The sequence below is a fragment of the Bos taurus genome, chromosome 16, assembly GCF_002263795.3.
Source record: "Bos taurus isolate L1 Dominette 01449 registration number 42190680 breed Hereford chromosome 16, ARS-UCD2.0, whole genome shotgun sequence".
Taxonomy (NCBI): Eukaryota; Metazoa; Chordata; class Mammalia; order Artiodactyla; family Bovidae; genus Bos; species Bos taurus.
In genome coordinates this window covers 50714518-50725818 of record NC_037343.1, presented here as the reverse complement: position 1 = coordinate 50725818, position 11301 = coordinate 50714518, and the positions used below count along the sequence as shown (strand labels likewise).

The window sequence follows — 11301 nt, the reverse complement described above, 5'->3', positions numbered from 1 at the left end:
AAATAGCCGACCTCCAACTTTTCCCAGGGCGGAGGTCCTGCCGCGCCCGTCAGTCCGCAGGCTTCTGGCCGGCAGCTGGAGGCCGCGTCCACGCGGGTCTTTCGCCTGGGTCGCCTCCGGACAGACGCGCGGAGGGACCGTTTGTGGTCGGCAAGGGCAGTGGCGACCGGACGGGGCGTGCCAGACCCCCCGGGGGACCGCGGCCCTCGGGTAGGGGCTGGCAGAGGGGGCGGGGCGCGGCAGGCGGGGCTGCCCGAGCTGGGGGGCGGGGCGGCCGGCGCGGGGGGCGCGGCCCGGTTCGGGGCGGGGCGGCTCCGGGCTCCGCGCTCCGTCCGCCCTCGCTCCCGCGCCGCGCGCCCTCCCTCTCCACCCGCCTGTGCCGCCGCCGCGGCAGCCGGCGAAGCAACTTCCGAGCGCCCGCGACCGCCGGACCCCGGCGCCGCCCCCGGCCCAGCGCACCGCCAGCCGAGGCCATGGACGAGCTGGCCTGGCTGCTGCCCCCGCTCCTGCTGCTCTGCGCGCAGCACCGCGGCGCCAGGTGAGCGAGAGCCGGTCCGCCCTGCGGCCGCCCTCGGTGCGGATCCCGCGCCGCCGCGCCCGGGCTGCGAGATGGAGCCCCGCGCGAACCCTGGTCTTCAGGGCCCCGGTCTGTCCCCCGCCCACCGGTTCCCACCGTGTCTGCCCCCATCCCCTCCTCCACGACTCTCCCAGCGCCGGCCCTCCTCTCTCCAAACTCGCCGCGACGATGCCCTTGGGCGCGGGCAGCGGCGTGTTCTAGGTTCCGGCTGCCCCGGTGCTGTCCGCCGTCCCGGTGCTGAACCCGGCCGCGGGGCCGGTCGAGGGCGTCACAGCAGCTCTCCGTTCCTCCCCAGCCGGGGCTCTTCTGCTGAGCTCGGGTTCCTCGGCCCCGGCCGCCACTTGGCCGGTCCCTGGCTGGCTGGTGTCCTTCCAGGCGCGGCTTGAGCGCTCAGCATGGAAGAAAGGAGGGGTCCTGAGAACACGGGGAGCGGGTTGTGCCCCTTCCCCTGACAGCATCGCTCCCCGCAGCAGCTTCCGTGCAGCTAGCAGTCTGGGGTGGACACGAAGGCGCGTCCTCATAGCGGGTCTGGTTGTGGGTCTCCCTTCTGGGGCCATTTCAAATGCCACCCAACTCTAGAGAATGCGAATGGGGGAGCCAGGTGCCCCTGGCAGGAGAGAGACTCCAGATTTCTCCTTAATTCTATCAGGAGAGCGGATGAGGCGCCCTGTCTGCCCTAGAGAGGGAAGAGGCTAAGAAGAAAGGTCCCAGTGCTGGGGCTCCCTCGATGGCTCCCAGGGCCAGTGCAGTTCCAGCTCGCTTTTTGCATCTCTGCAGGCTGGACTTGATGTGGGCCCCAGGTCACCCAGTGTCCTGAGCACTGAGTCTGGTCACCTTTGAGGGGCCCTTTTGAAAATCAGCTGGGTGCAAGGACTGCAGAAAAAGCAGAGCAAAACCAGCTCTCCCCACCCCTTTCCCCAGCATTCCAGACTTCGTGGTCAACCAGCTGATGCCCCAGACTTTAAAAGCTAGAAATGGTTGAATGCTGACCTGTGTTTTGGCTGTAGGTGCTCGGTCAACATGTAGCATGGCTCTGTGTGTGTGTGTGGTCACACCTTCCTTGTTGCTGGGTTGGTGTAGAGTCAGGAAGGCCTGGGTCTGGCTGGAGAGGCGGACATCCCGCTGAGGTCACAGGCAGTGTTGATGTGGCCCCCGTCCCATTCCTTGTTTTTATCAAGCCCGATGGGCCGTTCTCCTCTCTCTTCTTCTGTTTCATGGTCCCAGGAAGGACAAAGTGTCCTGGTGTGGCCATAGGCAGATATGCTGGGAGCTGGGGGTGGGGGTGGGGGAGGGGTCAGCTGCTGGCTCATGCCCTCAGTCTTGTAGCCCCAGTTCTGAAATACAAGCTGCTCTGAACTCCCAAGTCTTTACCCAAGTTTGACACCGAAACTCACCTGGCAGCAAAGCCTGCCCTGCTCATTTTGTCTTTATTCATGCTACTCATGGGGCATATTTACATGTTTGCTGCTGGAAAATTCTCCAAACACCTCTTTCCCCCAACCAAGTCCATAAGTGCCTCATATCACCCTTCTCCAGTCTACAGTGTTCTGAACTCTGGCCCCATCTGGATCCTAGGTTGTGGGGTGAGGGGGACCTGTCTGCCTGCAGGAAGGCTGAGGCCCCAGTTGGGACAAGAACCTCCAGGCTTTCAGGGCCTTCATCCATTCAGGCCTCCTTTCCCATCTGCTCTGTGTCCCTCCACTCGAAAACAAGAGGAACAGTGTCCTCACTTCCGTCATCACCTCCCTCCACCGGGGCACTGTGGGGGTGGACCGTGGGGCTGAGGGAAGGGCCTCTCTGCTGCAACTACTAAGCGAGATCCCAGGGTTTCTGGTGGGATGAGAGGGGGGTGAGCCTCACAGACTTTGTGTGTTGGGTCAAGGCCATGCATCCCTGAGTTTGAAGGTCCGCTCACACAGCGGCCTCCTAAGCTTGCCGGCTGCACACCTGAGTGGGTGGCCTCCCCAGCTGCTGGCACCTCCGTCTCCCTGGAGAAGCTGCGCCTGCGGCTCCCACCCGCCTTCACCTCCCGTGCGAGCATCGTGGTGTTTGCCTTGGTAACTGAGGTGCCAGCACGGTGGTGGCTGCTCTAGAAGCAGAGCTGTCAGGGATCTGTGGACTCGTGTGTGCACAGGGGAGGCTCCTGGGGGGCGCCTGCTGCCTCGCTCAGCTACGCCCACCTTCCCTTCCAGTCCCCAGGGGCACAGGCAAGTGATGGGCTGGGCTCTCTCTCAGGAGAGAAGAGAGGAAAGTGAAGCCAGGAGAGGGCGGGGCCTGGCTACACCAGGGGTAGCCAGGGTGGAAGCTGCCTGTGATTTCAAGGCACCTGCTTCGTTCAGGAGCTTGAGCCTAGTGTGTCTCTGAGCTCTAGGCCAGCGCCGGCCAGACCTCTTCTCAGGACAAGGTCGATGTCCCTGCTTTCTAACTCCATGCAGAGCTCCCAGCAGTGGAGCTGGTTCCCGGCCCACCCCCACTGACTGCCTGAACCAGTGGAGGTGGGCGGGGTCCTCCAGGACTCAGAGTAGCACAGTCCTCGGGCAGCCCCAGCCCCCACATTCCTTGATGGCTGCAGAAATACCCATCCTCATCCCAAGTGAGATGTGACCCAGGGCAGCCTGCTCCCTTCTCATCCCTGGAGACGGCAGAGGCTGACTGGGGTCCTGACACTTTCTGGGTGCCCTGGCCAAGGGCAGGTGTATCCACCTGTGTGCCAGCCTGAGCTCAGGAATGATGGCGTCTCCTAACAGCCTGGCTGCAGGTAGGCCAGCCGCTACACAAGACGGCATCTGGGCCGGTCCAAAAATAAAGCCTTGTTCAATCCCTTCATATCCGACCTTCAGGGTGACCTCCATTTGCATTTTTAATTGTGCTTTACTAGGGATCAGGGCTTCAGTTAATTCTGTCTTTTACTTTGTCACCAAAGAACCTGCCCTGTGCACATGTCCCACCCAGCCTTGCCTGGAGGGACCCTGTGGGCCTGCAGGGTGGGGCAGGCTTCGCGGGGCTCACTAGCTGAGGACCTCCTGTCATAGTCAGCCTCCCCACAGGCACCCGGCCTGGTGCTTCCCAAGCCCCCGGCAGCCCCCAGGGCTTCTTGAGCCCACCTCTGTGGATGGCTTCAGGGCTGGTCCAGTGGGTTGCTCAGCCCCACAGACTGCATCCGAGTTTGCTCCTGGCCCCTCTCTTCCCCCACTCCCCCACCGTTGGTCTGGACTAGGCCCCTTCCCGTCTCCACGGCCTGGCCAACTCAGCCCAGCTTCCCCCACCTCCACAATGGGCCCCCAGTTTATCCCCAGGACACTCCCCAGCCCCTCCCTCACCAGTACCAGTCCCCCCCGTCCCCCGTCCACCCCTTTCCACTCTCTGCCCAATGCCTCCTGCCACCCTCCAGGCCCCTCCCAGGGCCCCCCATGCGGAGTCCTTGCCTGCCTCCCACCTCTTCCCATCCCTGAGACTCCCATTCTCTCTCTTTGAGCTCTAATGTCACTTTCCCCAGGGGGCCGGTGTGGGGTGGCTGTCCCTGTGTCCCCAGTCAGAGGACTCCTGACCTCACCTTTCAGTGACTCTGTTCACACTCACAGCCCTCGAGTTGCCACCCCTCATGGACACTGACCATGCTGGGCTTGGCCCACAACTGCCCTTGCCTGGCTCAGCCACATCCCTGGAGTAGGGCGGCACTGAGGGTCTCGCCTGCCAGATGAAGGGTGGATGAATACAGGAGTAACCAGGCAGCTTCCTGCAGGGCCAAGAGCAGGACCAGGAGAGGGATGGGGTCAGTGGAAGTGGGGGGAATCAGCTTGAAGATATGGGTATGGTCAGAGTTAGGGCTGGAGAAAGGAGTCGGGGCAGAGGGCAAGGTCTGGAGGGTGAAGCAGGCTTCTAAGGGGAGATGGGAGAGGAGAGTCAGGAAGCACTGGCAGCCTGGGGGTGCTGGGGTGAGGGCAGAGCTGGGAGGGGTGGGCAGCAGCCCTGAGGGGGCCCAGCGGGGCCAGGGGTCTTCTCAAGGTTGCCAGAAGGGCCCAGAGTGGGGACCCAGGCATGCGGCCACACCTGACTCGGGGACAGGGAGGAACAGCCTCAAGGCTCCTTGCAACCTTCATCCAGACCTGGCCAGTCATGTTCCTGTCCCCTGGGCTGTGGCCAGGCTCTGGCCAAGGTGACCAAGAGGCCTTCTCTGCTCAAGGGGAGGGAAGTGACTCAGACGGAAACTCGAGGGTTGCTCCTAAATGTCCCTCCTCCTTCTGGCTGTCCAGTTTAGGAGAAATACCACTCCCTCACGGTGGGCCAGAATAAGAAGAGGGTCTGAGGGTCCCATGGCTGCTGTAACAGTGGCTGCAAGCTGGAGGATGTAACAGGAATTTATCCTCCAGTAATTCTGGGGCCAGGAGTCTGAAGCCAAGGTGTTGGCAGGGCTGGGAGAGTCTGTCCATGCCTCTGTCCAGTCCCTGGGAATGCTGGAGTCCCCCATGTCCCTGGGCTTGTGGCCTCATCACTCAGACACCCGCCTCTTTGGGCACATGGCTTCTCCCTGGACGTCCATTTCCTCTTCTTGTAAGGATATTCATCCTGGATTTAGAGCCCACCTAGTCTAGCATGACCTTATCATAATTAATAATGTCTGTTAAGTCCCTATTTCCCGTTAGGGTTCCATTCTGGAGCTCTGGGTAAATATGAATCTGGGGGGCACTGTTCCCAAGAGGATGGGTAAGCAGAGGAGAGGTGGGCCAGCAGAGCCACTGGGACATCTGGCAGTCAGCGTGTCCAGGCCACAAGATGCCTGTGTGTGTGGGTCCCTGTCTGGCATCCCTAAGGACAGATATCACCAGCACCGGCTGACGGTAGGGTTCACCTGAACCAGCGGACACGGCCTACATCTGCTCCGGGGTCAGGCTGAGTCCCAGAGGCACATGGTAATTTAGGGACTTCTGGGGCCTGCCTAGGAGGGGACAGAGCTGGAAGCCAGACTATGGCCTCCCCACAGGCCCCAGCCCGGCCCTGGATCTCCCTCTCCTGAGCCCTTAGCCTCCTTGTCACATGTTTTTTTTTCTCCCATCACCTCCTACAGGACACTTGGCCCTCAGAGCTGAATGAGAGGCCATGTGCTCTTTGTGGGGTCCCCCAAGGCCAACTTGTTGAGGAACCCCAGAAGTGGAGGTGCAGGCTGGTTATGGAGGGAGGCTGGGGCCTCTGCTTGACCTGGCATCCACCCTCAGGGCCGGGGTGAGGGGGTGGGGGAAGAGGTCAAAGAGTCCCGGGTCCTGCACCTCCAGGGGTCCCTGTGTCCCCGGAGGGCCTTCTCCCTGTCCACTCCTAGCCTAGCTGCCCAGAACAGGCTCTGTCCCTGGTGCCCTGCCTGTGAGGAGCGGACCTTGCGTTTCCAGGGCAATGAATGACATTGGCGACTATGTTGGCTCCAACCTGGAGATATCCTGGCTCCCCAACCTGGACGGCCTGATAGAAGGCTACGCTCGCAACTTTCGGCCCGGCATTGGAGGTGAGAGTGGCTGCCGGACTCGGGAAGACCCTGGGTCTGGCCATGATGTGAACCCCACTGGGCTCTGGGCTGGGGCAGACCCTGGGTCCCCAATAGTGCATCAGAGCACCAGTCCCCAGGAAGCCAGCTGGGAAGGTGAGTCTGCTCAGGCCTGGGCAGATCTGCACCAAGACAGCCTCCCTGCCAAGCTCCCAGCTGTCCCCTGTCCTGCCTGTGGGGGCATTTGCTGGCCTGGTCGAGTTCTCGGGGATGCTGGGGCCTGGGCTCAGCCCAACCTGCCTCCAACCCTGCTGTTTCCTTGCAGGCCCCGCTGTGAACGTGGCGCTCGCCATCGAGGTGGCCAGCATTGACCACATCTCGGAGGTGAACATGGTAGGTCCCGTCGGCACCCCGGCCCTGCCCCGGCTGCGTGCCCCCGGGAGCGGAGGGGCTGACGGCCGGGCCTCTGTGCCCCCAGGAGTACACCATGACAGTGTTCCTGCACCAGAGCTGGCGCGACAGCAGGCTGTCCTACAACCACACCAATGAGACCCTGGGCTTGGACAGCCGCTTCGTGGACAAGCTGTGGCTCCCGGACACCTTCATCGTGAACGCCAAGTCTGCCTGGTTCCACGATGTGACAGTGGAGAACAAGCTCATCCGGCTGCAGCCTGACGGGGTGATTCTCTACAGCATCCGGTGGGCTGCCTGCGAGCGCCGCTGGGAGCTGGGGGTGGGGTTGGGGGGACGGGGTGGTATTTATATCCCCAACAAACAGCAGCTGTGCAGGAAGCAGAGGTTGCTGGCCAGCAGCCAGCACAGGCTGCTTTTTGGCTAACACGTGCCCTTTTCTTTTTAAATTGAGGTGAAGTTCACATAACACCAAATCAAGCATTTAAAAGTGAACAATTCTGTGATTTTAGTACACTCCCCACGGAGTGCAAACACCACCTCCAGCCAGTTCTAACACACTTCACCCTCAAAAGGAGACCCTGTCCCCATCAGCAGTCACCCCCTTCCCTCCTCCTGGCTCCAGAAACCGCCAATCTGCTTTCCAGCTCATAGATTTGCCGATTCTGCACATTTCACACAAAATTAATCCTATGCCACGTGACCTATCGTGTTTGCTTTTTCCCACTTAGTGTAGTGTTTTCGGGGTTCATCTGTACTGTAACATTTATCAGAATTTCCTAACTCTTTATGGCAGAGCCACATTCCGTTGTGTGGACACCAGTTTGTGTATCCACTCCTCCATCAATGGACAGCTGTGGGGCTGTGGACACACGTGTACGTGTGTTTGTTTGTTTTCTGATACACGCCATTTAAAAGTGGACTTAATCGCCCACATTTTAAAAATCAGATTTACACAAAAACCTGAATTCTCTTGGAAAATCAGCCTTTTTACAGGCTGCAGGGTCAGTGGAGACACCTTGAGGCCATTCCAGTGATAGGCGGGGGGAGGACGCTCAGGGTGGACCTGCCTTCTTGGCTCCTGACTTAGGTGTTCTGAAGGATGAGTAAAGTGAACAAAATCCAGTTATTGATCCCTGAAGCGAGACTCACAAATATCTGTAAAGTGGCCACAGTTTCTGCCCAGATGTCAGCAGCTTGCTGACAAAACCAGAGGCAGCCTGGGCACTGCCCCCGCAGCAAGGTCCCACTGGCCGTATGCAGGGGCGTCTCTGCCGTGGGGGGCAGGGGAGCCGCCGGTGGCCCTAGGCTGGCCTCACCCCGGCAGACTGGTGTTGTCTGGGCAGAATCACGTCCACGGTGGCCTGCGACATGGACCTGGCCAAGTATCCCATGGATGAACAGGAGTGCATGCTGCACCTGGAGAGTTGTGAGTGTGGCTGGCCTGCCAGTGGGAGGGAGAGGTTGCAGGGGGTCGGGGGGTGGGGGGCAGAAGGCAATGGGGAGGCGGGGCACTGGAGGTGGGGGAAGGGGGCTAGGTGGGGAGGTGGGGGAAGGGGGCTGGGTGGGGAGGTGGGCAGGGGGTGCTGGTGGGATGGGGTGGGGTGCATGTGGGGGATGGGGGTAGGGCACTGGAGTTGGGGCACTGGAGTTGGGGGTGGGGGCAAGGGGGCAGGGGGCACTGGGGGAGGGGTGGGCTGGCCTTGGGGTGTGTGGGGGAGAGGAGGGGGCGTGGGAGAGGGGCAGTGGGGTGGAGATGGGCAGCAGAAGCATAAGGAAGAGAAAGGAGCAGGCTGGCCCTCCTCCCTTGGGTCAGCGTCCTGCCTGTGACAGCTGGCCCCAGAGCCCAGATGAGACAGATACCTATGTCATTGTCCAGTATGGCAACCCCTGTGGGCCACCTGGCAAGGGTGGCCTGCACTTTTGCCAGCTCCTCTGGACTTGCCTACCTTTCCAAGGCCCCAGGTGTGGCCCCAGGCTCCTTGTTCCCTGTCTCTGTGTATCGAACCCTGGTATAGTCAGGGCAGTCCTGTAGGAGCCACCAGGGGCTGAGGAGGGGAGCTGCAGGGGCTGGGGAGGGGGTGCCAGGCCCTGCAGCCCATCCGCGGCCTCTCCTGCAGACGGCTACTCATCCGAGGACATCGTCTACTACTGGTCCGAGAACCAGGAGCAGATCCACGGGCTGGACAAGCTGCAGCTGGCCCAGTTCACCATCACCAGCTACCGCTTCACCACAGAGCTGATGAACTTCAAGTCGGGTAATGTGGTCACTTCCTGTGAGCCCTGCTGCTGGTTTTCTAGTGTTTTCCGTGGGGCCCCTAGTCAGCTCTGAGGGCCCCGAGGTTGCAGCTAGAAAATTGCTGGTCAGTGCAGGCCGTACCCAGCCTAGCTGCTCGGGACAGGCCACAGTGCAAGCCCAGATCAAGTTTCCTCCATCTTGCTCCTCGGCCCTTCATTACTTCCCAGAGTTTGGGGGATATCTGGTGGGGTTGGGGGTACCTTGGGGGTACATTGTCTTCTGGCCTCTCCTGCCCCTTCCCACTCCTGCTGCCCATTCATTGGAGCCAGTGAGCCCAGACTGGCTCTTTCTTGCCGCTCAGCTATGCATGGGGAGGGTGGGGAGAAAGGGGTGGGGGACCATACCCTGGGAGGGTCCTGGTGGGCCAGCAGCCACACTAGGCTCTCCTCTCCTTTCTCTGGTGGCCCTGCAGCAAGGCTGGCCCTTTCCTGACCCATCAGGCTATTGGGAGGTGGGGACGAGGGCCCTCCTTCCTTTGGAGGCTGGCAGTGGCCCGGCCGCTCCCCCAGCCCTCCTCTCCCGGTGCTGTTGAGGGTGGTGGGCCTGGTGCTGATGCTGTTGGGGGTGCTCTCCGGCAGCCGGCCAGTTCCCCCGACTCAGCTTGCACTTCCACCTGCGGAGGAACCGCGGCGTCTACATCATCCAGTCCTACATGCCCTCCGTCCTCCTAGTCGCCATGTCCTGGGTCTCCTTCTGGATCAGCCAGGCAGCAGTGCCCGCCAGGGTGTCTCTAGGTAGGGGCCCTGGCCTGTCCTCCGAGGGAGCAGGTGGGAGGGTGGGAGTCGGGCCTGGACCTGTCCTGAACACTGGCCCACGTCCTGGGGCAGAGGCCAGCTAGGCCAGCCCCGGTAAGAGGAGCCTGACCTGCACTCAGGTTGGGTGGGGTGGCAGGGCTCCAGGGACGGCACCCTCTGCGCCCCCAGGCATCACCACAGTGCTGACCATGACCACGCTGATGGTCAGTGCCCGCTCCTCCCTCCCACGGGCATCGGCCATCAAGGCATTGGATGTGTACTTCTGGATCTGCTATGTCTTTGTGTTCGCCGCCCTGGTGGAATATGCCTTTGCCCACTTCAATGCTGACTACCGGAAGAAACAGAAGGCCAAGGCCAAGGCCAAGGTCAAGGTTAAGGAGCAGAGGGCTGAGGTGAGGCTGGGCAGGGCAAAGGACAGCCCCTCCCCCAGCACCGCCAAGGGCCAGCATTGCTGGCAGGGTGGGGGGCATTTTGTCCTGCGCTCAGCCCGGCCCTCCTCTCTCCTGCTATGTGGATGGAGCCACTGGTTGGGTTGGGGTCCCCCGTGCTGGCTGGGTCAGGGGTCCCCCGTGCTGGCTGGGTCAGGGGTCCCCCGTGCTGGCTGGGTCAGGGGTCCCCCTGCTGGTCAGGTTGGGGGTCCCTCTAGCTGTCTGAGTTGGGTTCCTGCCCTTGCTGTCAGGGTCTGGGTCCCCCCTGCTGGCTGGGTTGGGGTCCCTGCCCCCCGCTTTCTGGTGCTCAGCCTGCCCCCTCCCCATGCAGATGGACGTGAAGAATGCCATTGTGCTCTTCTCTCTCTCCGCTGCGGGCGTTACTCAGGAGCTAGCTGTGTCCCGCCGGCCATGCCGCTTGCCCGGGAACCTCATGGGCTCCTACAGGTCTGTGGAGGTGGAGACAGGGGAGACAAAGAAGCAGGGGAGCCAGGGGGGCCTCCGTGGGCTTCTCAAGCCCATCGACGCGGACACCATTGACATCTATGCCCGTGCTGTGTTCCCCGCGGCCTTTGCCGCCGTCAACGTCATCTACTGGGCCGCATACACCATGTGAGGCCCACGGGGGGCTTCACTGGCCCAGGACCTCCTGGGGGAAGGATCCTGGGCAGCTCTGAGTGTTTCAGAGGAGGCAGGACCATGGGCCAGATGAGATGAGAGGAAAGCTTCGGTCTCGCTCAGCGCTCCCAGGCTCTGACCCCACATTTGCCAGGACCCCGTCTGCAGACACCTCCTCTCCAGCAGCCCAAACGCCTGACCCAGTAGCCAGGCAGGCACGGCCCTGGGAGCTTCACGTCAACTTGGAGACAGATCCTGACTCAGGGACTGGCTCTGTGGGTCTGGACCAGGGAGGGGGAGGAGGCCGGGTGAGGATGGTGCTCAAGTCTCGCGAGACCATGGGAAGGGCATTCCCGGGCATTGGGTCCCAGCATGAAATAAAACGGAGCCTTTGGCCATCACTCACACTGTGGCTGTGGCCTCCTCTCCTGGGGCCTGCACGGCCCTCCTCCACTGTGGGCTCCACAGGTTTGGGACAGAGGGGCTCCGGGTTGGGATGTAGGGGCTGAAGGTGTCCCTGGGGTTCATGGCGAGGTGCCACCATAGTGCCTTCTGAATGTGGTGATGGGACAACAGTGGCCACCGAGTCCCCACAAATGCCCAGCCCCTCCCACCTCTGCTGCCACCAGGGACTCAGGGTGACAGGGCCACTGCTCTTAGAAGGGCTCCAGGTGCTCCCACACCAGAGCAGAGCAGGCTGTCACACTGGAGGGAACAGAGGCAACCGTGGGGCAGCTGTG

At 61.8% G+C, this 11301-nt stretch overlaps 1 protein-coding gene across 2 annotated transcripts; it reads left to right on the top strand.

Annotated features, from left to right (window-relative positions):
• Positions 1 to 329: 329 nt before the first annotated feature.
• Positions 330 to 10968, top strand: GABRD (gamma-aminobutyric acid type A receptor subunit delta). Of its 2 annotated transcripts, none has more exons than XM_059875324.1 (9): positions 330 to 538; positions 5959 to 6071; positions 6376 to 6443; positions 6559 to 6749; positions 7808 to 7890; positions 8582 to 8719; positions 9339 to 9494; positions 9684 to 9907; positions 10275 to 10968. In XM_059875324.1, exons 1-9 carry the CDS (start codon positions 474 to 476, stop codon positions 10557 to 10559), a joined length of 1323 nt encoding a protein of 440 aa, XP_059731307.1. In that variant the 5' UTR covers positions 330 to 473; the 3' UTR covers positions 10560 to 10968.
• Positions 10969 to 11301: the final 333 nt, after the last annotated feature.